This window comes from Erythranthe guttata, chromosome 5 (assembly GCF_056151865.1).
Source record: "Erythranthe guttata isolate IM_541 chromosome 5, IM_541, whole genome shotgun sequence".
Taxonomy (NCBI): domain Eukaryota; kingdom Viridiplantae; phylum Streptophyta; class Magnoliopsida; order Lamiales; family Phrymaceae; genus Erythranthe; species Erythranthe guttata.
Genome location: NC_142537.1, coordinates 2,726,266 through 2,751,068, shown reverse-complemented (window position 1 = coordinate 2,751,068; position 24,803 = coordinate 2,726,266). Strand labels below are relative to the sequence as shown.

The 24,803-nt window shown below is 35.3% G+C and overlaps 5 protein-coding genes and 3 non-coding genes across 13 annotated transcripts; 3 read left to right on the top strand and 5 right to left on the bottom strand.

The window, feature by feature from the left end:
- The first annotated feature begins 1,013 nt into the window (after nucleotides 1-1,013).
- LOC105966188 (putative late blight resistance protein homolog R1A-3) lies at nucleotides 1,014-5,683 on the top strand. 6 transcript variants are annotated; one of them, XM_088818553.1, is made up of 3 exons: nucleotides 1,014-1,204; nucleotides 1,770-4,676; nucleotides 5,298-5,683. In XM_088818553.1, exons 2-3 carry the CDS (start codon nucleotides 1,941-1,943, stop codon nucleotides 5,301-5,303), a joined length of 2,742 nt encoding a protein of 913 aa, XP_088674679.1. In that variant the 5' UTR covers nucleotides 1,014-1,204; nucleotides 1,770-1,940; the 3' UTR covers nucleotides 5,304-5,683. The 6 variants fall into 6 exon arrangements, with proteins under 6 accessions (XP_088674679.1, XP_088674676.1, XP_012846208.2 ...); XM_088818550.1 differs by having other exon boundaries at nucleotides 1,148-1,285; nucleotides 1,767-4,676; XM_012990754.2 differs by having other exon boundaries at nucleotides 1,171-1,285.
- A 680-nt stretch (nucleotides 5,684-6,363) lies between these two features.
- HSFA8 (heat shock transcription factor A8) lies at nucleotides 6,364-8,682 on the top strand. Its single transcript, XM_012990779.2, has 2 exons — nucleotides 6,364-6,878; nucleotides 7,633-8,682. Exons 1-2 carry the CDS (start codon nucleotides 6,663-6,665, stop codon nucleotides 8,443-8,445), a joined length of 1,029 nt encoding a protein of 342 aa, XP_012846233.1. The 5' UTR covers nucleotides 6,364-6,662; the 3' UTR covers nucleotides 8,446-8,682.
- A 357-nt stretch (nucleotides 8,683-9,039) lies between these two features.
- Nucleotides 9,040-11,657, bottom strand: VIT1 (vacuolar iron transporter 1). Its single transcript, XM_012990767.2, has 4 exons — nucleotides 11,311-11,657; nucleotides 11,053-11,138; nucleotides 10,362-10,476; nucleotides 9,040-9,597 (listed from the first exon to the last, which is right to left on the bottom strand). The coding sequence occupies exons 1-4, from the start codon at nucleotides 11,529-11,531 to the stop codon at nucleotides 9,300-9,302; spliced, it is 720 nt and encodes a 239-aa protein (XP_012846221.1). The 5' UTR covers nucleotides 11,532-11,657; the 3' UTR covers nucleotides 9,040-9,299.
- Nucleotides 11,658-15,601: 3,944 nt separating this feature from the next.
- LOC148770434 (small nucleolar RNA SNOR75) lies at nucleotides 15,602-15,689 on the bottom strand. Its single transcript, XR_016031491.1, has one exon. It is a non-coding gene; the product is annotated as a small nucleolar RNA SNOR75 (small nucleolar RNA).
- Nucleotides 15,690-15,788: 99 nt separating this feature from the next.
- Nucleotides 15,789-15,875, bottom strand: LOC148770433 (small nucleolar RNA Z159/U59). Its single transcript, XR_016031483.1, has one exon. It is a non-coding gene; the product is annotated as a small nucleolar RNA Z159/U59 (small nucleolar RNA).
- A 130-nt stretch (nucleotides 15,876-16,005) lies between these two features.
- On the bottom strand, nucleotides 16,006-16,094 carry LOC148770432 (small nucleolar RNA Z159/U59). Its single transcript, XR_016031484.1, has one exon. It is a non-coding gene; the product is annotated as a small nucleolar RNA Z159/U59 (small nucleolar RNA).
- A 1,774-nt stretch (nucleotides 16,095-17,868) lies between these two features.
- SDS (Cyclin family protein) lies at nucleotides 17,869-22,179 on the top strand. Its single transcript, XM_088818548.1, has 7 exons — nucleotides 17,869-19,001; nucleotides 19,299-19,466; nucleotides 20,169-20,335; nucleotides 21,064-21,192; nucleotides 21,333-21,513; nucleotides 21,701-21,745; nucleotides 21,920-22,179. Exons 1-7 carry the CDS (start codon nucleotides 18,024-18,026, stop codon nucleotides 21,947-21,949), a joined length of 1,698 nt encoding a protein of 565 aa, XP_088674674.1. The 5' UTR covers nucleotides 17,869-18,023; the 3' UTR covers nucleotides 21,950-22,179.
- LOC105965978 (RNA-binding (RRM/RBD/RNP motifs) family protein) lies at nucleotides 21,965-24,051 on the bottom strand. The gene is made up of 6 exons (XM_088818549.1): nucleotides 23,932-24,051; nucleotides 23,403-23,481; nucleotides 23,182-23,285; nucleotides 23,040-23,115; nucleotides 22,850-22,933; nucleotides 21,965-22,762 (listed from the first exon to the last, which is right to left on the bottom strand). The coding sequence occupies exons 2-6, from the start codon at nucleotides 23,475-23,477 to the stop codon at nucleotides 22,220-22,222; spliced, it is 882 nt and encodes a 293-aa protein (XP_088674675.1). The 5' UTR covers nucleotides 23,478-23,481; nucleotides 23,932-24,051; the 3' UTR covers nucleotides 21,965-22,219.
- Nucleotides 24,052-24,803: the final 752 nt, after the last annotated feature.

The following is a 24,803-nucleotide window of genomic DNA, read 5'->3' as shown; positions in this document are numbered from 1 at the left end:
GCAACGGATTCCTCCAGTTTGAATTCTGGCGAAGATTTAGTGAGAGAGAGAGAGGAGAGAGAAACTTCACGTTTACAATTTGAAATCAAAATGGGCCCACTTTCTTTTTTATATATTTTTAACTTTGTTAACCTTGAAGAATTTTTTTATCACCCGTTTAATTTTTATAATTATTTGTATTACATTGCATAAAATAAATTATAGTTTATAAACTTTAATTAAAAAATGTGCATTAAAATTATGAAAGTAGGATGTGTGGACTAAATAAAGTATTATATGATGTGAGAAATAAGGATGTGTCTCTATTCATTCTGGCCTCGTGAGCGAACTTGAATTGACTCAAGCTCATATATCACTGGGCTTCATCACTATAGATTCCTATAGATTAAAGCTTAAATGCTAGTGGGCCTGATCACTATAGGTTCACGCTTGGCTCGTTTATTTTTCGGATTTCAAGTTTATATCGAGTATATATTGAACAATTACATATTTTACAATTTTGCAGTCGAACGTGTTGGAAAAAATAAACATTCACAATCGAATAGAAAAATCTAGAATATTCAGAGAAAGTCAAATAAGATAAAAACTATAGTCCTATTGTAAAATTAAAACAATAGTTTATTCCTTAAAACAAGTGAAATTTAACGTTACAAATGTTCAATCCTTAAGAAATTAATATGAAGAAAAAAAATGCATCCGAATCCAAAATGAAGAAACGTAAAACAAACCGATGTAATGCAAGATTTACTCAATAAATATATTATTTATTTAATTATTAACTTAATCGGTTGGGCTTTATTCAGGTTGAGCCACAACATCTCAAACTCATCTCATAAATTAATAAAGTTTAATAAAATGGTTCAAATTCGATTCGGCTCGTAGTTGGTTACGTTCACTTCAAATAAAATCAAGCCGAACAATCTGGTTTCAAATAGGCCCGGCTGAATTACCGGTCCTAACTGTAACCATTAAAAAAATTAGTTCGATTTAATAATTAACAATTCTAACAAATGGTCTCAAACCACATAAAATAAAATGAAATTGACCCATTTTGGCACTAATTCATGAAACCAGTGGTGGGTGGATCCGACCCGATTGACCAATGCCCGGTATTTCCACGTCAGCAATTCTCTGAGGTGGCGGCAAAGTCAACAATTCACGTCGGGGTTGAGTTGACGTTGACTGATTAATCAACTACTAAAAGGTAATGCAGTTGAATACACATACTATTATTGATTCTGATCATCACGGGGTGAGAGATTCAACCAACAGTATGTATGTAAATGTAAGCATCTATTTTTCAGTGTTGAGTAATTCTGGTTTTTTTTTTTCCTTACTTGCGTTTTTGTTTGGTAAACAAGGGATTTCTGAACTCGCAATTGTGTGACTCAGTGAGTCTGCGCCTGATTTTGTTGGATTTCTGAACTCGCCTACTACAATTGTGTGACTCAGTGAGTAGTCACTGAGTACCGCGCCTGTTGTAGTGTTTTTTTTTGCTTTTCCCTTTTCTGTGCTTGTATACTGTGAACTGTAAAGTGTATATGGAGAATTTCGCGGGGGAAAAAAATTACAAGGATTTGGAACAGAATTATCACATAAAACCCTAGGGTGGGGTGGGGTGGGGGGGGGGGGTGGGGGTTGGGATGGAGGGAGGTTTTGTTCTGTGCTGTTACTCCTGTTTTAGTTCATTATTACCGTTTACTTATGTAATTTTTTTATGTTTCAAATCAAATGCTAATCAGAGTGTTCTATTGACTATTATGTAGTAGGAGTGAGTGTGGATTCGTTTGGTTGCAATCTATTGCAGCCGATGTCACAGCACCGATGTTCGATCTATTTATTGGGCTCTACTCTGCTCGAAGTTTCGCGAAAATAATCCCGATTATAAAAGTTACGACGATGAAATGATCAACGAATCAACCAAAGAGTGACGTATAGAGATGGCGTATGCTGCTGTAACTTCCCTCTTGCAAACCATGGACCTAGTCGTAAGTCCCGATGCTAATTTTACCCCTCGAGACAATGACCGGTTTGCCTCGTTAGTTGAAAAGCTAATGCATCTAAAAGGGTTTCTTGAGGTTTCTGTGAGGAGGCATGGTGACCTGGAAAAGGGGAAGATTTTGGAAAAACGGATCGAAGAAGTAGTGCATCAGGCGGAAGATATTATCGAGATGCATTTTTATGGCATGAGAAGTAAGGGAGTAATTAAGAAAAGGAGTCGAAGGAAGGATTATAAGATCTTTCAACAAGGTATGAAGGAGGTCGTTGAACAAATTAATTCGATCGAGGAAGAGACAGCGACAGGCCGCGGTGATCAGAGCAATCTACATTCGGGAAGGTATATTCTCGGGGGGAGTACCTCGTGGCATGCACCGAATTGTGAAAGTACTATTGTGGGCATGGAAAACGACTTGGTGAAAATCAAAGATCAGCTGACTGGATCGTCGTGTAATCTGGAAATCACCACGATTGTGGGGATGGGAGGGATAGGTAAATCCACACTGGCTAAAATGCTGTACGACGACCCACTGATAGTGTACCACTTCTATGTTCGTGCATGGATTACTGTTTCCCAAGATTATCGAGTGAAAACAATGTTGCTAGGCCTTATTCGTTTTGTTGCTCAGCTGACGGATGATGTATGCGCAAAGTACGATGAGCCTGACGAGCAGAATCGTGTAGTCTTGAAAGATGGTATCAACCAGCTGAGTGATCAAAGTTTAGCCGAGCAACTGTACCGGAGCTTAAAGGGTAAGCGGTATCTTATCGTAATGGACGATGTTTGGTGTAATGACGCGTGGGATGATGTCAGGCGCTCGTTTCCGGACGACAAGAATGGAAGCCGTATTATTCTGACCAGCCGCCTTATGGAAGTGGCTCTTCGTGTTAATGCCAAGAGTGCCCCACATCATATGCAGTTTCTGAGTGTAGATGAAGGGTGGGAGCTGCTAAAGTCGAAGGTCTTCTCGAAAAGACAAGGCTGTGCTTCTGAAGAACTGGAGGAAATCGGGAGGCGAATAGTGGACAAGTGTCGAGGCCTCCCCCTAGCAATCGTGGTTATCGCAGGCCACCTGTCGAAAACGGACAAGAACGTAGACGTTTGGACAAGGGTTGCAGACAATGTAGGCTCGCTTGTGGCGAAAAACCAAGAGCAATTCTCGAACATTATAGCTATGAGTTACAACCACTTACCTCACCATTTAAAAGCTTGTTTCCTCTACATGGGAGCTTTCCCCGAAAATATTGATGTCCCCATGTGGAGAATTATAGCGTTGTGGATTGCGGAGGGGTTTTTGAAGCGAGAAACGACGAAAATCTTGGAAAAGGTGGCTGAGGAGTATTTGGAGGACCTCATCGACAGAAGTTTAATTTTGGCCGAAAAGAGGATTAATGGCAGAGTCTCGACATGTCGAATCCATGATCTTGTTCGTGAATTTTGCTTGAGACAAGCCGAGAAAGAAAACTTTTGGTATGTTATGAGGAGGCGGGACCTACTTTCTCCCGAAGGCCTACAGAACCACCGCCGCCTATGTGTCCACTCGGACATATTTCCGTATGCCGTCTCCGAATATTCGAATCCGCAAGTTCGTACCTTACTATCATCAAATTCTTCGACCGGGCTGTCCTTTTTGCCGGATTCTGTGCTCTCTTGTTTGGGTTTTAAACTGCTCAGGATATTGGATTTGATCAGCTACTATTTCAGCGATTTTCCGATTCAAGTACTGAAACTGTTTCATCTGAGGTATCTTGCCCTCTCAACGAGCGGTGAGCTTCCTACAAAAGCATCTAAACTCGGAAGAGATTTTGGGAAATGGTGCAATATCCCATTCTCGAAAAGAACAACCAATCCTCCTATATCGATATCCAATCTCGTGAATCTAGAGATCTTGATCGTTCATTGGGGGATGCGGGAAAGCCACAATCTACCGTTGGATATCCAGATGATGACACAGTTGAGGCACATCCATTTGAAGGGTGCAGTTGTTTATTTTGACGATCTCTTCCTAATGGAGACGAAAAACCCGTTGGTATTATCGAATCTACAAACTCTTCTGACCGTGAGCTCGGCAAATTTCAGCCAAAAAAAAATGTTCCCTATGGCTATCGTCCCCAACCTTAAGAAGTTGGGAATTATAGTATCAGACAAGAACCATGATTTTTTTCTCAACGACCTCTCCTCTCTACACTGTCTCGAAACATTGAAGTTGACTTTTGTTGACTCGCGGAACGAGAATTCTTCGGCAGTATCGAGGTGGGATGCCTTCCCGCCGAAGCTCAGGGCATTGACTTTATGTGGTGGCCACCTGCCGTGGGAAGATATGGTCAACATTGGTAAAATACCCGAGCTGGAGGTGCTCAAGGTGAAAGACCGTGCCTTTGCGGGGAGAATATGGGAAACGGCCGACGAAGGGTTTCTCGGGCTTAAGTTTTTGTTGCTGGAGAAGAGTGAGATCGAGATTTGGGAAGCGACGAGCGATCACTTCCCTCGTCTTCAACATTTGGTTTTGAGGCTGTGTGGTTGCTTAGAAGAGATCCCTTTCGGTGTGGGAGGGATACCTACACTGCAAATGATTGAGATTTATTCCTGTGCGCATTCGGTTGTTTCGTCAGCTAAAAGAATCCAAGAGGAACAACAAAGCTATGGCAACGATGATCTTGAAGTTCGAATCAACTTGGTGAGTTTATATATTGTAATGCTTACTGTTTGTCCTTTTTTAAGATCATGTTCATTGTTAATCTTGTGTGTGAAGGGTAGTTTTGGGTTTTCTTGATGAAAATCGAAAGCTGGAATTCCGATTTCCGCCGATTGCAATCTGGATTTTCTTGATTTTGGAACGCTATTTTATATTCCTAATCAAAAACTTCTGATTCCAATTTTTTGGGGTCGGAATTGGAATATGTATATGAGATTTCAATTTCCAATCCGATTTTAATTTCCGAAATTCCGAATCCCCCCCCCCCCCCCCCCCCCCCCCCCCCCCCCCCCCAATTGCACTTATAATATCAATATTATACATTTTTCGTATTGTAGGTGACTAAAATAATATGAATTTTCCGAAATTCCAATTTCCAACTTTTTTTCTGGAACGGTTTTCAAAATTGCTAATACCGATCCGATCCATCCGATTTCCAACCCTATCTCTGCACGTAAGCTTTAAACGACTAACATAAAGAAAAAAGGAGAAAATAATTTGGAGATAGTTTTTTCAATTGATGATTTCATTTTTATTTGTGCTGCAACTGATTGTCACTCTTTCTTGTTACTGAAAAAGATTAAAAAATTTCTATGTGTGCAGGTTTAAAGTTTTATTTAAATCCAGCGTGTTACATTATTTGCTGATTGATTACTGGAAGCTTTGGGAGTCTGCTAAACTGATTATTTGGTACAATTTGTGGTGCATGTATATTTATTTGTTTCAAATCTCTCCCTTTTTGTTTGTAAATTACAACCACCCCTCAGGTGAGTTCGATATACGGAGAAACCCCTCATTTTTTCATAATTACGTCAACCTCTTGTGATTTGTAGATTTCTTACCTTGACATTGACACCCTCTTGTAGGGGTTGGATGTCTGATATTTACAAACTGCAGGGTGCTAGATTTAATTATAAAAGATAATGATTTTGTTGTAATTATATATACTTTACCTCATGGAATTGGTTGTAATTTACCCTTTTTTTAAATTCAAATATTATACAGAACTCTCACGTTAGTATGCTTATTTTTTAATTCAATTTGAATTTCAAAAAAATATAATGTATTTTCTAAAGTTCTAATCTCTTTTCGAAATTTACACTTATAATTTCAATATTATTATGTATGTTTTATATTATATATGAATAAAAAAATGAATTTCGACAAACCCAGGTTCATTTTTTCTTTTTATTTTAGGAAAAAAAAAATGATTCCAATTTCTAAAATTTCGATTCCCGATTTTTAGGAAAAAATCAATTATTTTTTTCGGAAGTAAGTAACTAATTTCACTTATGTTCCAAAAAATTCGAGAGAAAAAAGATACACATTTTCCGGGAACTGGAATAAAACTTCATCCAAAATTGGAGTTTTTCGGACCAGAATCGGCGGAACTCGAATTTATTTATTTATCCACCTGTAATAGTCTATAGTAAATGATATAAGTATTGATATTATAAGCATAATTTTGAAAACTATTGGAATTTTTGAAAATTAAAATCGGACCAAAAATTGGAATTAAATATGTATTCCATTTTTTTTTTCAAAAAATTAGAAAAAGGAGAAAAAAAAAATCTAAATATTATATGTCCCACCGCCACTAATTTAATAATTTTGCCAACTTTTTATTATTAATATTATTATTCTGAATTAATATAAGTTTGATATTTCCAGTAAATATCTGAAGTTCAAAATAAAGACTTTCCTTTCGATTTCCTCCCCCTTCGTTTCTGTTCATTACCTTCCTTCCCAAGAAAAACACATTTTTCACATATTCTCCACACAATCAATACATACACACACATATATATCATATACATCGCACCTCCTCAACAATTTTCAATTCAATTTTATTTTATTTTTTTGAATTCGATATCGATTATTGATTTTGGGGATGTGTGTTTTCTGAATCTGGATTGATTTTTTTTCTTCAATTTTGTGTGTGTGTGTGTGTGTTTGTTGGATTGAATTATGGTGAAATCGGTGGAGAACGGAACATCGCTCCCACCATTCCTGGTGAAATGCTACGAAATGGTCAACGATGAGTCGACGAACGAGTTGATTTCGTGGACTGAGTCAAACGACAGCTTCGTTATATGGGACGAGTCGAAATTTGCTTCACAGTTGCTCCCAAAGTACTTCAAGCACAGCAATTTCTCCAGCTTCGTTCGCCAACTCAATATCTATGTGAGCTTCTCTTTTATTTATTTATTTATTTTCCTGAATATCTTAAATTTTTTGTTTCTATGTGGTGCTTAGGGTTCATATTTGTGTGTGTGTGTGTGTGTGTGTTTTCATGGGGAATTTTTGCAAGTATCTGTGCTTCTCTATACTCAGTATATTGTACCTTTGACCAGAACACCATTGATTTTGACTATTTGCATGAATTAGTGCAATGTTGGGAAACTATTTGTAGTGTGATTAATTATGGTGGAATTTGGAGTCGGTTTTACGGGATGATTGATTTCGTGATTTTGTGGATAGAGAGCCAAACAACATCTCCAATGGGGGTATTGAAGACATTACCCACATGATTTCAAAGTCGAAATACGGAGATATAGACATCGTTGTGGATTTTATGTTCGTTTCTCGAGAATCTTCTTGCTACTGAAGTTAAAATAGTTCTCGGTGTTTCTCTTACCGATTACCATCACTAAGATTTTTTTTTTTCCGTAGTATAGTTCAGTTAGCATTATTGAGTCTTTCGCCTTTATTTGCTCGACTCAACATTCGTAAGTTTTTATGTTCGTTTGTTATGCGTAAACTCGTGTTTTTCTGTCGATTAGTTTTACTCCGTGATTGCTGATTCTACAATTTGTGTGAGCGTGTTTTTTCGTTATATAATCACCCAAAAAGGGATCTTCTAATTAGTCGAAACGAGACTAAAAAAAATCGAAGATTTTGTTAATGTCCATTAACTTCCCTTCGAATATCAATCCAGGGTTTCAAGAAAATCGATACAGACCAATGGCAATTCGCTAACGAGTCCTTCGTCAAAGGGCAGAAGCATCTGCTCAAGAACATCACCCGAAGAAAGCAGCCTCAGATCCCCGTACATCAAAACAACCCTCCGCAGCAAAAAGACACAATCGCCCCTCAGCAATCCAAACAAGAAGAAGAAAGGAGATTAGCCCTATGGAAAGAAGTCGAGAATCTCAAAACCGACAAGAACGCGCTGACTCAGCAGCTCATGAAACTGAGTCAGCACCAGCAGAACTCTCAGAGCAAGATGCTGTTAGTGCGAAAGCAATTACAGGGCATGGAAAAAAACCAGCAGCAGATGCTTTCTTTCATAGTGATGGCAATGCAAAGCCCCGAGTTTATGGTTCAGTTCTTCCAGCCGAAAGAGAACAACAACAACAGCAATAGAAAACTGAGCGAAGTTACCGATGATTGTGAGCCGTCCGATAAAATGATAGTCCCTTATCAGCCGTTGAAAGACGATGCGCCGGAAGCTTCTAATTTGGAAGACTTCATGGAGTTGGATTTTTCGTTGGATGAGATGAGCGACTTTTTTAAGGATATCGACTTTCCAAATGATGGGAGTGTGGGCCCGTCGGGTAATGATGAAGGGAGGCTTGTGCTTCCGGATATTTCCGAGAATGATGTAATGCTGGAAGAGCTTCTCTCGTCGAATCCATCTACGGAAATCGAAGAATTTGCCGAGTTGGATGACGATGAAATTGATAATGCGTTTGATAAAGTGGAAGTTATTACTAAGAAAATGGGGTCTCTAGCTTCGGAAATAAGGTGAAAAAGTCGTATATGCTCTGATTTTTTTTTTGGCAATAGTATATGCAAAATTACATTTAGTCCTTCTTTTTATAGGTAGAGAGGGGCTTCTTGAAATTGGGTTTTTTTTTTGTTTTTTTGGGGGGTCCGGGAGGACTGAATGGTAATTTTGTTGGAATCGACTGCGCTTCGTGCGGTGAAGACCATGAACACTAAACAATAATACTATGATGCTATGATACTTGGATTATTCTGAAAACCATTGTGTGAAATGTAATTTTACTACATTTTATTACATGTTGTATAGAGATCAGAAGTGAAAGGGAACAGTTTGTTCATTGATGATTTGTATTCCCAGTACTTAGGTGGTGTTTGCAAAAGCTTAGCAGAAATTAGTGATTGTAAGTTAAGTCGGTTTTAAGTGTTTATTTCTAAAAGTTGGAGGTGTTTGCAAATATTCTGGAAAATAAACTTAAATAGAAAAAGCATGTTAGGGATGCTTTTAAAAAAATAGCTTAAAGTAGATTATTTTAAGAGAAGCAAAAGCAATGATTCTGCCAACCTAAAAGCAGATTATGAGTAAAAAAAAAAAAGCTCATAATCACTTTCAAAAAGCTTTTGCAAACACCATCTTAATAATCATAAATTTGTGAAGTTCCAACTTTGAAAAAGAAAGACTGGATATCTAGCAAGTGTTCTCACCAATTAATTACACCCGAAAGAAAAACAAAAACTAGAAATACGCATAATAGAGACGAACAAATCAAAAAGGTCCCAAGTTTTAATGAAGAAAGAACTGAAAGTACTAAAAACGGGAAAGAGTGCACAGAAAACGAAGAAACAAAAACCCGAAATCGTCTAATTGGAAAAAAGTCGTCATCCTTGTATAGCTTTCGCCATGCCAAAGGCAGCAGCAGATGCAAGAGCTCCGATGAGAGCAGTTTCAAAAGCGCTCTTAAACGGTCTGTTTCCAGTAAAGCGACCTTTGGCGTAGCCGAATATGAGTAAAGCCATAAGAGTTAGCACAACCGACGCAAGCACAGCTTTAGTAACTGTGGGGATGAACATGTACGGCAGAAGGGGCACTAATCCACCCACGACATAAGCTATGGCAATTGTGAATGCACTTTGAAATGCTCTCTTTGGATCTGGCTTCTCCAATCCCAGCTCGAATCTGAGCAAGTTCAATTATATGCCATAAATTACGACGTAGAAAAATCGGCCCTCTACCGGGAAATTTAACTCCAGAATTTTGACTTTTAATTATTGTTATAGTTCAAGATAAACGCGAAAACACCAACTGCAGTGCTGTTACGACAGTGATTATCAAAAAGCTGGTGCTTATTTATCAGCTTTTTCTTGGTTATGGAAGCAAGAGATTAATAACTTTTTCATAGATAATAACAAGTTCCAATCCACATTTGAAATAAATTAAAAAGAAAATCAAGAATTGACTGTGTTTTTTTTTCAGCAGGCAATAAGCTTTCCCAGTTCCTGGAATCTACAGTTTCCAAGGAGAAAGGGACCCCTCTTATAAAAGTATATGGACACTATGTTTTAGTTTATTATTATTACTTTATTTTTTATTTGTTTGTAATGGCTGCACATGGTCATGTGACTAAAAATCAGAATATGTTAAAACTTAATCGAATTGAGGATGAGATTATCAAGATTCGTAAGTTCGAAGGACGACGCAGTATTCGACAAACATACGGGTTTATTAAACGAATTCATAAAAAAGGAAAAATCCACCTAGAAAAAAAGTATTTTATTTTTATTTTTATTTTTTTGCATGGTTCTTATGACAGACGGTGATGCTAATTACATCTACTTTGACATTGATTATCTCGGAAATGATAAACTAAGCTACATATAACTTTCGACGAGAAATCTAAGGAAAAAGATATAGCAAACAAGGGGCAGAGAGTTCGGACTTACTTCATCATAAAATCGAGCCAAGCTTTTGGATTCTTCCTCAGAGCGTTCACCACCGGAGTATACTCATGAGGCAGGATTCCGTAATCAGCTAATATTTCCGCAACCTCAGCAGCTTCTGCGAGTATTTATTCAAGTAATAAACAGTGTCCATTAAACCTTAAAAAAATCTCCAACAATTCGCAAAAGAAAGTGTAATTATCACTTAAAAACTGCATGAACACATGTACATAGTATAGAGCTTTGGCAATAAGGAACTACACGGATCGAATCATGGAACAGAGAAGAGAAATCGATGGAAGAAAAAAACTAAAAACTGGATCAAACGCATATAGAATGAAGTAAAGTAGCATTTGGATCGACGGATTTTGATTGACATAAAAGATTTTAAATGACTCCATAACGTGGATATCAGATCTACATTTAACTAACAATAGTTCAAAATAAGAGTGTCGAGATTCGAAATACATCTTAAAAATCAACTCGACGAATATATATTTTCAACTCAAAGTATATTCTAATCGGGCATGGATTTGCAGGTGCCTTTACGATAAAATAACTCGATTGTTCTTCTTCAATGTGCCCTCTATATAAACACACCCCTGCTCATATTCATTGAATCACCATAAAAAAACACAATAGATGTGTGTATGTATGTATGTATGTATATAAACCGATACACGAGAAGTCGAACCTGTATCAGGCACAGCAATGATCTCCTCTTGCTCTCTTTTCAGTTCCCTCATGTAATGATCTGCTTCACTCTTCGCAGCAAGATAACTGCATAATATACATCAAACAAATGCTAGACATTTATCTAAAAATTCAGCAAAATTGATCTTCAATCACATATAAAATTCCTGATTAACAAACGGTTACAGAATACAATTTCAATTAAAAAAATAAATTAGAGAGAGAGATTCAGAGTGAGAGCAATAAATAAATTAAATACCCTCCGAGGCCCATGGAGATGGCGCCCGCAGCAACCTCGGCGACGCCGGCGGTGAGAATGACGGCGGAGGAGGCGTTAGCGCCGGAGAGCCCCGCCGCGAGGGCGAACGGCACCGTCAGCCCGTCGGAAACGCCGATAATTATGTCGCGCACCACCTCACCCGCCGTGAAATGCTTCTCCTTGTGTTCGTTCAACAGCGACTTGTCCAATTCTCCCGCCATGGTTGAAATTGAAAAATCCTTCGATTCCTCCAACACGACGGACTGATACAGCGATATGTATATATATATGTATGTATGTATATATATCACAACAACAGCACTTGAGAGAAAAAACTGTATGTATATATATATATATAATGGTGATGGAGAAGAAACACTGAGAATGGAAGACGACAAAAATGAGGGTTTTGAATTTATTTATTTATTTAATTAATTAATTAATTAAATTTAATTAAATTAATTTATTTTGGGGATTAGCAAAAATGATGTGTAATGCTCGTGTAGAGAGTGGTGATGCAGTTAGTTTTTTGTTGTTGTATATATATATATATGTATGCAGTAGCGGAAGCGAGTCTTTTGATTCTGTTAACTGCAATCTCCTTACCTACTAATTTGGAATTTTCCTATATTCATTTATATTCCTTTTTTATTATTTTTTTTAGGAGATATTAATTTATATTTTCCGAAGATATATACTTATTTTTTCTTGCCTGTTTTTTGGTTTAAGATATCTCATTATTTTATTTTTTGTTTCAATTGAATATTTCAGATCGAAATATTTATTTCGGTTTTCAATTTTAACGTACAATCCCGATTTATTAACGATTTTTTTTTTTTTTTTTTGAGAAACGAAGTTTGCATATTTTGATTTATGTTTTTGGATAGTGTTTGACTAAGTTGATTTTTATTTTCTGAGAGATAATTATTTTGTAAATTGATTTATAATAGGCCAGTTGACCGTCTCTAATATTATTAGAATTGGATTGGTCGATAATAATAGGTCAACCGACTATATTAAAAATGTTTAATTAAGAAATTATATAAAATAAAGGGTGTGTTTTTTTTATGTTGGTAATGGAATCATCAAAATAGTCAGTATTTTAAATTCTTTACAAAAATCAATAAGGAATAAAAGTTAACATAAATCTTCCACCGGATTTTTGGGGTGCATGTTTGAAATACAATTGATTTTTATTTTTTTTTTTGGTCAAAAAGATTTTATTATTCCATGTTTGCAATTGAATTGAATTTCATAATTGTATTTTTTTGTCAAATTGTTGTTGACAATTTTGAATTGATAAATGATGGAGTAGTGCCACAAGGCTTCTATGTTTGGGATTTGGAATTCTTTACTCGGAAATTTAGAAATTTTTTTAGTGAACTAGGTGGAAGGTATATCCCTCAAATTAGATGTGTGAACGACCCGAGCTCGTCAGTTTTGACAGGCTCGGGCTCGAGCTCGAGCCCAAGCTCATTATGATTTTTTTCTAATTATTAAATTTTATTGTTCAAAAATAATTATATTATAATAAGACAAATTCAAATAAACAATAAACTGTAATTATATATATATATATATATATATATATATATATATATATATATATATATATATATATATATATATATATATCAATAATAATAATAATAAGGTCCGCGAGCCGGTTCGTGAGCTCACAAACAACTAAAAACAAGCTCGTCAAAAAACTCGAGATCGCGCTCAAAAACTCAAGTTCGAGTTCAAGCTTGAGCTTTTTTCGAGCCAGCTCATCGAGCTCACGAGCGGCTCAACTCGTTTACCAAGTTAATGCACCGGTTTTTAGGTACGTAATGAACCGGCCTAACCAAGTAACAAAGAGAGAAAATGTATTTTTACATGAAAGAATTTTAGAGGTTAGGGAGTGTTGACATTACATTAAATCACGATGATGTGGCAAGATCATATGAATGATACTCGAAAAAAAGTTTAGCGGTTCATATTTCATTTGCTATTCTTTATCATATTCATTTGAATTGTATATGGCTATTACGAAAACACACCCAAAAGAGTATATTACATACACTACATTACAAAACTATTAAAAAAATATTCAAAAACAAAGTTGTTGGGATAGCTTTTAATTTATTTATTTTCAAAATTACATCTACCCCATTTTTTTATTTAAAATTTTATTATGTAAAAATAGCTTATAAGTGTATTCTAAAAATAAGAGGTGACAACTTATCAACTCTTAAAATAACTCATCAGATCTAAGAACTTATGAATGGTTGATATTAAACTTAGCCAAACGAGCTCTAAATAGTCAGATTTTTCAGTGACTTCCCAAATTAAAGGATTGATTGAACGTTGGTGGAAGTCAATTTTGGGTCACCCATATAAATTAAAGTTGAAAGAAGTGGGAATGTAAAAGAAGAGGACAACGTTGTCCATTTCTAAAGTGTTTCTTCCTACTTTCCTGTTCGAGCATGCATTGTTTTTTAGCGGCGTGACGAATTTTTGCCTTTTTAATAATCATTATAAATTAAAATTTCATCAAAAATAAATTATAAACCGTAAAAATTTAGCCGTAAAATATATTCATTTGTTATTAAAATGATAAATATAAACATTTATTTAATATGTATATATATATATATAAATATATATATATATAATGGAAATAATGTGAATGATTTAAATGGTGCTATCAAATCATCACGTTAAAAAATGTAACAAAAGCTGCTAAATGATTTGACAAAGTACAAAAAAAAAATCAAGTTTCAATGACTGAACAGTAGACTTATGTTTCAGTTAAGGGAAAGAACTGTGAAAAGGAATGAAATTGGTAAACAATAACACTAAATTACAAATATCCCGTGAGGTTAGACTCAATTACGAATTAATCCATTATTTTTTTCATAATTACAATAAAGCCCTGTAGATTTCTTACATTAACAAGATATTGTTTAAACTATACAATGGATGTCATTTCTCCAAAAAAAAAGGGCTCTTTTTGTTACACACTCTACTTAAGGGAGGTAGTTGCAATTAAATCTAGTAAAATGTCGAAATTCTTACAAGATTAAAATACTTCACCATCAAGAAAATTCCAAAACATCGTTCATACATAATTTGAGACCGTGATTGAAGTTAAATAATTAATAAAACATTAATTATAAACCTTTAAAAAAAGGAAGAATGTTTTTAAAAAAATAAATATATTGTGATACAGGCACTAATATGCCAATTAAACTGACAACGTCGTTATTTTGAGATACACCTAGTCAATGAATATACATTCAAAATTAAATTGAACAAAGGTTGACTTCACCAAAATAATTAAATTCGGGTCACATACTTGAATGTAGCCCAAAACATATTTAAAAGTTGAACCGGGCCGAATCTATAAAATAAACGTGCCGAAACCAAAATTTTTGAGTCAAGTGCCCTTTCAATAATAACCCGCAGAAGCCCAAATCAATTTAAATATTAGGGTAAATTACAACCAACCCCCTGGGGTGGTAAATTTCAGAAGAAATCCCTCTTGTTTGGAAAATTATATTTAACTCTCAACTATAATTTATTCTTACACATCCACCCTTATAGTGTCAAATTCAACATAATCATCTAAATTTCATGGAATGTGATCTAATTTGTTTGTATAAAAATACAGTTTTTGATGCACCACAATCAGATATAAACAAGCCAAAAACCATATATAACCACATATTATGATCATCTGCTTCAAAATATCGTTTTCGAATGGGATAAAACAAATACAAAATTGATAAATTCCATATAATATCGAAGATTCAACTAAATTTGAAACTGGATTTATAATTGAGGGAATTTACAATTGAGGGGTGGTTGTAATTAACCGAACAAGAAAGGGTTTTTCATAATTTAACCATACTTGGGGGTGGTGGTTGAAATTTACACTAAATATTATAGTCATTATTAAATAATCCTAAATTTCCACCTTATGATTGTTATAATATCAAATAAAATTAGCTTTTCTATTGGCAAGTTAAAATCTTTTTTTATAATTAAATATAAAAAGAATAGAAATAATATCTCTTCAAATCAGGTCTCCAAACTTATTGCGAACATTAAAAACTCAGAAAAAGGCGAAAGTGTTATGTATGATCTCGAGTCAACTCACAGATTACCAATTAATAATAAAATAAAAACACACATCAATAACATAATAATAATAAATATAAAAATTGAGTTGTTCACTAATTAAGCAAATTTTAAAAATTAATTGTAACTTAAAAAAATTATATAAATTGGGGAATATTTAGACTGTACCTCATCAGACAAATGCCTCGTTTTGTCATCAAGGTTTTTAAAGAATGGATTATCAGACTCGTCATCTTAAATTATCATCACCGAGAATACAGTTTAAATAAATCCCCCTTATCTTATTTTTATACTAAATAAAAATAAAAATAATTATAAAAAAAAACATAAATAAATGAATTAATTAATTAGAGGCTTCTTCAGTTCAGGTCTCCAAATTTCTTCCACATAGAATATTCTCAGAAGAACGAAAGTTATTTAGTTTAGTCATCATCAGAAGCCCCAAACAAAGTCAAAATTAATTAATTCAAAAAATATATTAAAAAAACCAAATCGACAATTAAGATCTATTGAAAAAAAAATTGATTTAAAAAAAAAAAACATAAATTGAAAAAAAAAAAAGAAGAATAATTCTCTTCAGTTCAGGTCTCCAAATGGATTCAACACAGAAATAATTCTCAGGAGATAAAAGGTCGTTTTGTTTAATCATCATCAGAGAAAACAAAATGCAAAGTATCTGAAGAAAAAAAAAATATGTAGGAATGAAAACATGAGTTTGTACCTTAGCGTTGCGATGAATTAATTTGATGATTTCAGAAAACTGGCGATGCGTATTTATAATGTGAAGAATGGAAACCCTAGGAACTTCGCTATCTATTGGGCCGGCGTGGAATTCGGCGCTTTGCCGCCGGTACTATTCAATTAGGGTTTCATTCCTTTATTGGGCTAATACACTTTTTTTTTTCTGGGCTTATAAATAAAAATATTACATGGGCCGGGAGATGAAATACAACCCATTATGATAATTATAAGTGCAAATTAGGACCGCCTCTGAGATAATGTCAGATTACGAGAAAAAAAAAAATGTTTATTTGGGTAATTATAATTACCGATTGACTATGTATTTTTTTTTTTTTTACATGTCCGTCTTTACGGTATCAAAATTTACCTACTGAATGAGGGATTATTTTGTTAGACAATACATGGTTTGAGGGAGGTGGTTGTAATTATCCAAATATTAAGGATTTTTTTCGTGATTTGACTTTTATCTCAGGGATGATTGTGGATTGTTATAACTTCACTCACTGTTAGAGGTAGAAATTGAAAGAATATTATACGTATGTTGCAATCACTCTCGTAGTATAAAATACACAATAGTGTGTTTGATGTTAGAGGTGTGATTTCTGGAAAAATAAATATTGAATTTTTGGAATCGTAGTTGAAATTGAAACAGGATCGAAAATTGGAATCTTGCATATATCTAGATTTCGATCAAAATAGGAAATTTGGATTTTTTGCATTTTGGATTGAAAAATAATGCTAAAAATCGAAGATATTTGTATCGCAAATATTGTTCCAGTTTCAAACCTCGCTTTTGATTGATTGCTAATCAAATTCTATTTATTCAAAACTACTAATTGGACTAATTTAAATTCTTTACGAATCCAACATGTGAGTCGAACTTTGGTACCCCCAAGTTCAAATATTATTTGCCTTCATGACTAGAAGTTCAAACTCACGTGTTATCGGAATACATGGTATTAGGCTCAAACTTGACTAACTAATTATTTATAGCTTCGGATTTAAAACATGCTCAAATTGGACTTTTGTCATAGTAATGTGAATTGTATAAAATGAAATGTTAATAATTTTCCCAAAAAAACAATTTTGATAAATATTAAAACCACTTATTTGATTGGCTTAAATCAATTATGCTGTAATAACTTCAACTCGGTTCATAAAAACTTTCGAACTTACTAGATTGGTTCAATCTCAATTTGCTCAAAACTAACTAGACTCGACTCATATAAAGTTGGGATGAGTCATTGACTCGTTGAGCTAGATAGTCTCCATTTGTTTGCGATAAGTTTTAAAAGTTATACGATTAAACCTCTATAATATTAATGTAATCAGGACTGACAAAATTTTATTAATTTAGCGAAACATTAAATTATCGAGCTAATAATTTAGTACGTTTTTACCAAGTTGGAACCGTAAGAAATTATTATTTAAGCGATATTAATTTATCGAAGTTTTACGGTAGTCTTATATAGTTAATTTAAATAGTTGTGATATTTAGCCTTCAGAAATTAAGTACAATGTTCAATAATTAATAACAATTTAAAAGATTAACCACACACAATATACATATAATTTACTGGGTTGGCTTGAGCTGGACATATAACAAAAACAGTAAAATAGAAGAAGAAAACGGAACACGTGAATGCAGAAACAAAAAAAAGGTGAAATACACGATTGTCCGTGGTGGTCCCCACCACAACCGTTTGGTATAAATACCTCTCTCCTCCTCCTCTTCTCAACGTTCCTCAACCGTCTCACACAGTTCGCACACAAACACACACACGCACACGGGAAAATCTCTGGAACTTCCTAAATCCGAAATCACGCTGTCGTTCCTTTGTTCAGCAATGAAGCGCAAGTTAGCAGCACGAGCTGGTAGATCGGCAGCCGAATCGCCACCAGCCAAAGAGCGATCGCTCGACGTCGCTAGGAAGCAGCGTTCGCGTCTCTCTCGCCGCCGGCGACTTCACATCTCTCCCATCGTTCAACAATGCGTTGCCAGTTCACATCTCACGGAATTAAGTGAAGTCTCGCACGAATCTAGCGTCGCCTCTGTCGGCAACCAGAATCCGCCGGAGTTCCGGAGAGTTGTTACCAGATCGTATTACAGGAAGAAATTTAAGAACGTGAGCAGTAATTGTGAAGCGGCGCCGGAGTTATCGGAAAATTCGTGCGTGGAGTCGTGCTCGGGAGCAAACAGAGAGTTGAAGCAGAAGAGTGCGGACGTGGAGGAATTAGAAGTTGAAGGAGAAGAGGTTACAAAACCTGAAGTTTCTAGCACTTCGCGATTTTCATTCGCCGGAAACGACGTGGGCAAAGTGACGGAAAATGAGAGTGCCGTCGAAATTCCTGACGTTCAGAGCATTTTTCATGAAGAAATCACGAATTCCAAAGCTGAAGAGGATAATTCATCTGAGGACTGTACTCTATCACTTCACTCGACCGAGAGAACAGCTAAAACCAGTGAAAACAGAGCTGCCTCCGGAGATCTGCAATTTCCAAAGCTCGTCGCGTTTGGCATTAATTTGGCTTGTTCAGAGCAGTTCTCGAACGGAGGCGTTATCAATGGCGGTGAAGAAGACGATGAGGTGCATAGCTCCTCGTCATCAGAGATTTACCATGTGATTTCCGATTCGGAATTCACGAGTTCAGACTATACGCCTTCCTTTTGGAGTTATGCTTCTGGAAGTCAATTTTCCGAGAAGTCAGTCGGAGAAGACAATTCTTCACCAACTTATGAATTGTTCCGGGAATTCAAACAGCAGTTCTTCAGATCGGATTTTGCCTTCAAAGCTTTTGACGATCACAATTCTCATGAAATGAATGTGAGTTTCTCATAATTCCATTATCGTATAAAAATCTGTTCATATTTGCCGTTGATTTATTTATCAGTGCTATATTTTTTAATTCTATTTATATTATTGATAATCAGGATTTAGGATTAGAAGTTATAATTATACCTAAATCAACACTAACAACTGATGACGTAAAATTTTACAATTAGTAGAGGTTTACACGAGCAAATGAAGCTGGAAACTCAACTTTTCCTTCCGTTTGATTTCGAAATAGAATTTTACTCCTATAATAATTATTTTCTTTGTTGATTGCGTTTCTGTATTAAGGTATTGGGGCTAGAAAATGAAGAAGAAGAAGAGAGCTACAGAATGATGAGGAAAAGAGAGAGGAGGCAAGAGTATGTGCGTGACTATGCAGAGGAATACTGTAATAATACTGCTTATGGTGAACTTGTTATCCAGCAACGCTTACAGATGGTCCACTGGATCGTTGAGGTCAGCTCAGTCAATCTCTACTGTTTCTGTACTTTAATCTTTGTGTAGTAATTACCAGAATTGACTATATATAATCTGATCGAAATCGAAATTAATGTGAAATCGGAGAATATTAGTAAAACGTAGACAAATTTATGGATCAAATTGGTTGTTGAAATGGAGTAAGTAGACTGATTAGCATGCTAATGTTTTGAGCTACCATAGCGACCTTGAACGTAGATTTTTTGTTGTCGTATTTAAAATTAAAAAGGATATTAAAAAATTGGTCATGGTACTTCAAATCATATCGTACACTTAAGATAAAGATCTGGCTTTCTAATTTGTTTTGAATGTTAACTCAATATAATGACAATGTAATGGAATAATTAGTAGCAGATGTTCAGTAGTAAACTGCTACTTGAAGAAGAGGTAATCTAAACATTTTAGGTTGGAGTTTGTGTGATGCATGAGGTACCGTCACAAGAGTGTGCTCGTTGGAGTAGTAACTTTTACAGATAGTGAAAACATTTCAATTTTGTTACACAATTCATTCGAAAAAAGAAGAAATAAAACGAGTAAAGAAGAGGAAATTGTTGCTGAACAATGGCATTAAATGGGAGAATAGGTTACACGTTTAATCATACACCCCCACTCGCTTCTCATACAGAAAAATCATATTATTTATTAGATTTATTAATCTGATCTTGATATTTGATCATGCAGCAAGCTACCAAGAAGGAGCTTCAGAAGGAAACCATGTTCTTAGGAGTTAGCCTTCTTGACCGATTTCTGAGCAAGGGATACTTCAGAAACGTGAGAAATCTTCAGATTGCTGGCATTTCGTGCCTCACTCTAGCAACCAGGTTTGAAGAAAATCAACCATATAACTGGTAATGATCTCAATACCTTGAATCATTCTGTTTTCGTTGAGATGGGAATGCACTCTTTGAAAATCGTTTTATGTTTTAGATTATTAAGATGTCCTTGCAAATTAGTTCGACATGAGAATTGTTACTGCATCAATAACATAAACCAGAAAATGTGTATCACATGATGAAACAATTGTGGTACAAGTGGTAAAATTCTCACGAGTAAAACCTTTTATGAAACACCATTATAATGCATGTCTATATTTTATCCCATTGCCGTGAATAATGAACACGTGGTGCCAGAAAAAAAAAAGTGATAATAGGAACATATGGAAAATGCTTGTGGGCTATCAAAATAAATGCTAATGTTACAAGATCTTATTGATTTGATTGTATGCTGTTTTTTCAATCGTCTAGGATTTTCCTCGGTTATTAAGATGCTTACTTACCAAGTTAGGTAGTTACTTGGATAGTTGGAAAAGATATCCAGTCATAATTTTCACAATGCCTTTTACTTTACTAGATTGTATCCGTGTTTAGTAAAAGATAGTATTTATCTCTCTCCTTATAATCCATGACACAGGAACTAACTTCGATAAACGTATTCTGTTTACTCCCATTGTCTCTGAACTTTTAGCAAGAAATTATTCCACGAAACTGCTGTTGGATAAGCTTCAATTACATACTGTTACCATCAATTATTAATGCAAATGCTTGATTATTTATTGGAGTTTACAATTTCACACCAGTGTACGTATAAAGACATTCAACGTGGGAGGCACTATGTACAGCCGGTGCGAAGTGGTGGCTATGGAGTGGGTGGTGCAGGAAGTCCTCAACTTCCAATGCTTCCTCCCCACCTTGTACAACTTCTTATGGTACGCCTTTTTATTCTCTCAGTCATCCATGTAAATAGTATATAACCTCTTTGAATGCAAATTATTTTCGTGTTCTTATGGTACATGTTTTTTTTTCTTCTTTTTTTTTTAGTATGAAAATTGTTTATGTGAATATGTAGGTTCTACCTTAAAGCAGCGAGAGCTAACGAGAACGTGGAGAAGACAACCAAGTACTTAGCAATACTCACACTCATGGGCCATCAGCAGCTCTGCTATTGGCCATCAACCGTCGCAGCTGGGCTTGTTATCCTCGCCTCAATTGCAGCAAATGAAGATGCATCCTGCCACCTAGTTACAGCGGTATGCATGCATTTATAATATCACCGGGTTTTTTTCCCCTGTATATTATTTTAGCCACTTGAATATACAGGTGATTATTCCAAAGAATAAATATAGTTTCTATCAATCAAAAAAAAATTAAAAAATTGAATTTACAGCATAATTGGTTGGAATTGATACTGATGAATCCAACAACTCAATTGTGCAGATTCATGCCCGAGAAAATGATAAGGATTTACCTGAATGCATAAAGGTAATAATATATATTCTGCTTCAAATTTTAATTCGCTACTGCGTGCTAAATCGAACGTGTAACAGTTGTAAATTTGCCGTTTTTCGTATCTTATATCTTTTTTTTGCAGTTATTCATCCTGAACTAAATAAAGCTAAAAAAAATATCTACATTATTTTTTTTTCTGTTTTACAGAGCCTGGAATGGTTGGTGAAGTATCTCTGAATCTGATAGCCAGAGTTTTCAAGTTTCCCTTACTATTAATGAAGATAAATATTGAAGACCAATCAGGTAGCATATAGTTTTATTATTTCCTATATAATAAAACAATTGTTGTCATAAAATAGTCAATAGAAGAATCCATAAGCAACAGTTTACATTCCTTAGTAAGCAGCCTCTGATAAAACTGCTGAAGATATTTTTTATTTCTCCAGTAATATATAATCTTTCACCCCAATTGCTCTTCTAGTTTAAATTAGAATTTGTCATTATTTTCTAGACAATCTTATTACTCTCGTCAACCGAACAAACCACAATAGCCGGAGATTCATCCCTACGAGTATTCGTGAAATCTGACCCCCCAATGATCGGCCCCCTCTCCTTCTTTTCCTCCTCCGCCCTTTCGACTTTCTCCTTAGTCATAACGCCGACATCCTCCGCTGCCTTCGAGACGGCGCTCAGCGCACTTGTCACCCACGAGGCCCCGGTCGACACGTAACGGTTGCTCATGATGCTGCTGGCCTTCTGCTCGGCGGCAGCGAACGCTGATTTGGTGATTTCCGACACCTGGAGGAGCTCGTCCATCTCCTTGACCTTCTCGTTGACCATGGCTGTCCCCATGCTCAGCTTCTCGCTCAGCCCTATCCTGTGGTCGATGGAGGCCACGGTTGCGGAGGCGTTCGACGACAGGTGGTGCTTGTCGTCGAACGACTTGGCCCTGTTGAGAGCGTCTTTTCCCAATACGAACCCCTTTGCTAGCATTGTGCTCACCACTTCCTCGGTTTTCTTCACTGCTGTCCCTGTCATAGTTGCCTTTGGCTACTTTCAACAAAAAAAAAAGAAAAATAGTTATATTTCAATCTGTTCATTAATGCTTGAAGTAATTTGGTTAAATGAGTAGCTTACTGAGGTTAAAGAAGGCGCGTTTGGAGGCAGTTGATAGTTAGCGGTTGGAGTTATTGACACGGAAAGTCCGGCTATCGTCGATCCCTGAAAATTTTCATTTATATTATTCAAAACAAAAAAAAAACTCGAATAGCTGCTGCATGTTTCGATAGAATACGAAAAAACTGCAACCATAGTTAATATTGCTTACTGTCAAGAGTGTAGCTGTGTCTGCTCCCTGTGAATCACTAAAGGTGATATAAGAAACCTGAGTTGTTTCAGTCTCCCTGAAGAAACATAACCATGGTTAAGCGACCACATTTTACGAGAGTTTAATACACAAAAACACTGACCTTTGCATCTCGATATATTGAATTTCTCCGGAAAACGTAAAGAATTCGAATATATCTCTTTCGGAAACTGCTAACGACACATTGCTCACTTTGACTGTCCTTATCTGTCCATTATCGAGTTAAGTTTTAGCAAAAAACAAATTGTTTTGCAGGCATCGGTTTAATTAAAAGCCCGATAATTAAAAGAGGTTTAAGATTAAAAGGCAGTCGATGAACCTCACATCTGAAACATCGATTGTCCAATTAGGAGAACTTATCGGCTGTAGACTTTCGCCTTTTCTCGAGTTAAGCTCCATTAATCTGCAAATTAGTAGCTCAAATACGTGAATTGAATATTTAATTCGGAATACACGGCCGGGACTATATATTTAATTTCTTCAGAGTTCATACAAACTGCTAACAATTTTTCGAGAAGCCATTGTCAAACTGAGTGATAGTTCATATACTACTTGAAGAATGTGATAGAAATGACGAATAATGGGATTAATCGAGGACGAGTAAATCAAGTTGCAAAAACGAAGAATCTACCACTAGTGATAAAAACGGAAAGATTCTCTAATCGTTTCACGAGGAGATCACAAAATCAGCAAATAAAATGTTTTAAAAAAGAAAAATGTGATCTAAATTTATGCTAGATCAGGTGAAATGCACATCGAGTAAAGATGTACCGATAATCTTCACACGCCAACATAGATAGATGTGTGTGTTACGTTTTTCGTGTGTGAGTGTACTTCAAGAATTAAGGCTTACTGGTATAAGATGATAACACAGAGCAGAATCCAAGTTGAAGATTTTGTACTTCTTTTAATAAAATTGAATCATGCAAAAGAAAAAAAAAATTGGAAAAAAAAGAAAAGAAAATTGTGGCATGATCTGATTATGGATTATTAAGCGGAAAAAAAGAGAAGTCAAAACAAAAAATAAAGCGGGAAGTTCGCGCCACCCCACGATTCTTCTACCTAATATAAAATTAACATTTACTTTATATTTTGATTAAATGAAAGATATAATATAAAAGGAAAACTATTTCATTTTTCACTTGATATTAGTGTACAAAACTTAATTAGAAATGTAACAAAAAGCCCATCAGACACAAACTCATTTGGAAATAATTAAATTGATGGATCGAGTTCATTAGTTTAAACACACCAAAGCCCATATAGAACTATTATTTAACAATTACTCTATTAACTTAAAAAAATCATTATAGCTCATTAATAAGATAAAAAAAAAATTGACTCCTTGACATAAATTATATTTAGTACGATTTTTAAAATTATAATGAAAAAAAAATAATAATTGAAAGTTTTAACATGATCAATTCAAGAAACATAGCTGTATAGTAAAATTTAGATATTTTTCCTTTTTTTTTCTCTTTTTTTTTTTTTCTTTTTTTTTTTCTGGAGGTACAGTAAGCTAAGCTGTTTATAAGAGAGGCCCACGTACAATTGCATGAAGTCCCACTAAAATTTAAAAGGATAGCGCCACGTGGGTACAATACAAACCGCTCAGGTGGGACCCACAAAGACAGTTGTCTTAGGGCGACGCAAACGAGGCTCAGTGGATAAATTCTCCCCCAGCCTCCCGTTTCACCATAGCCCTCAACGTTGACCAACAAGTCA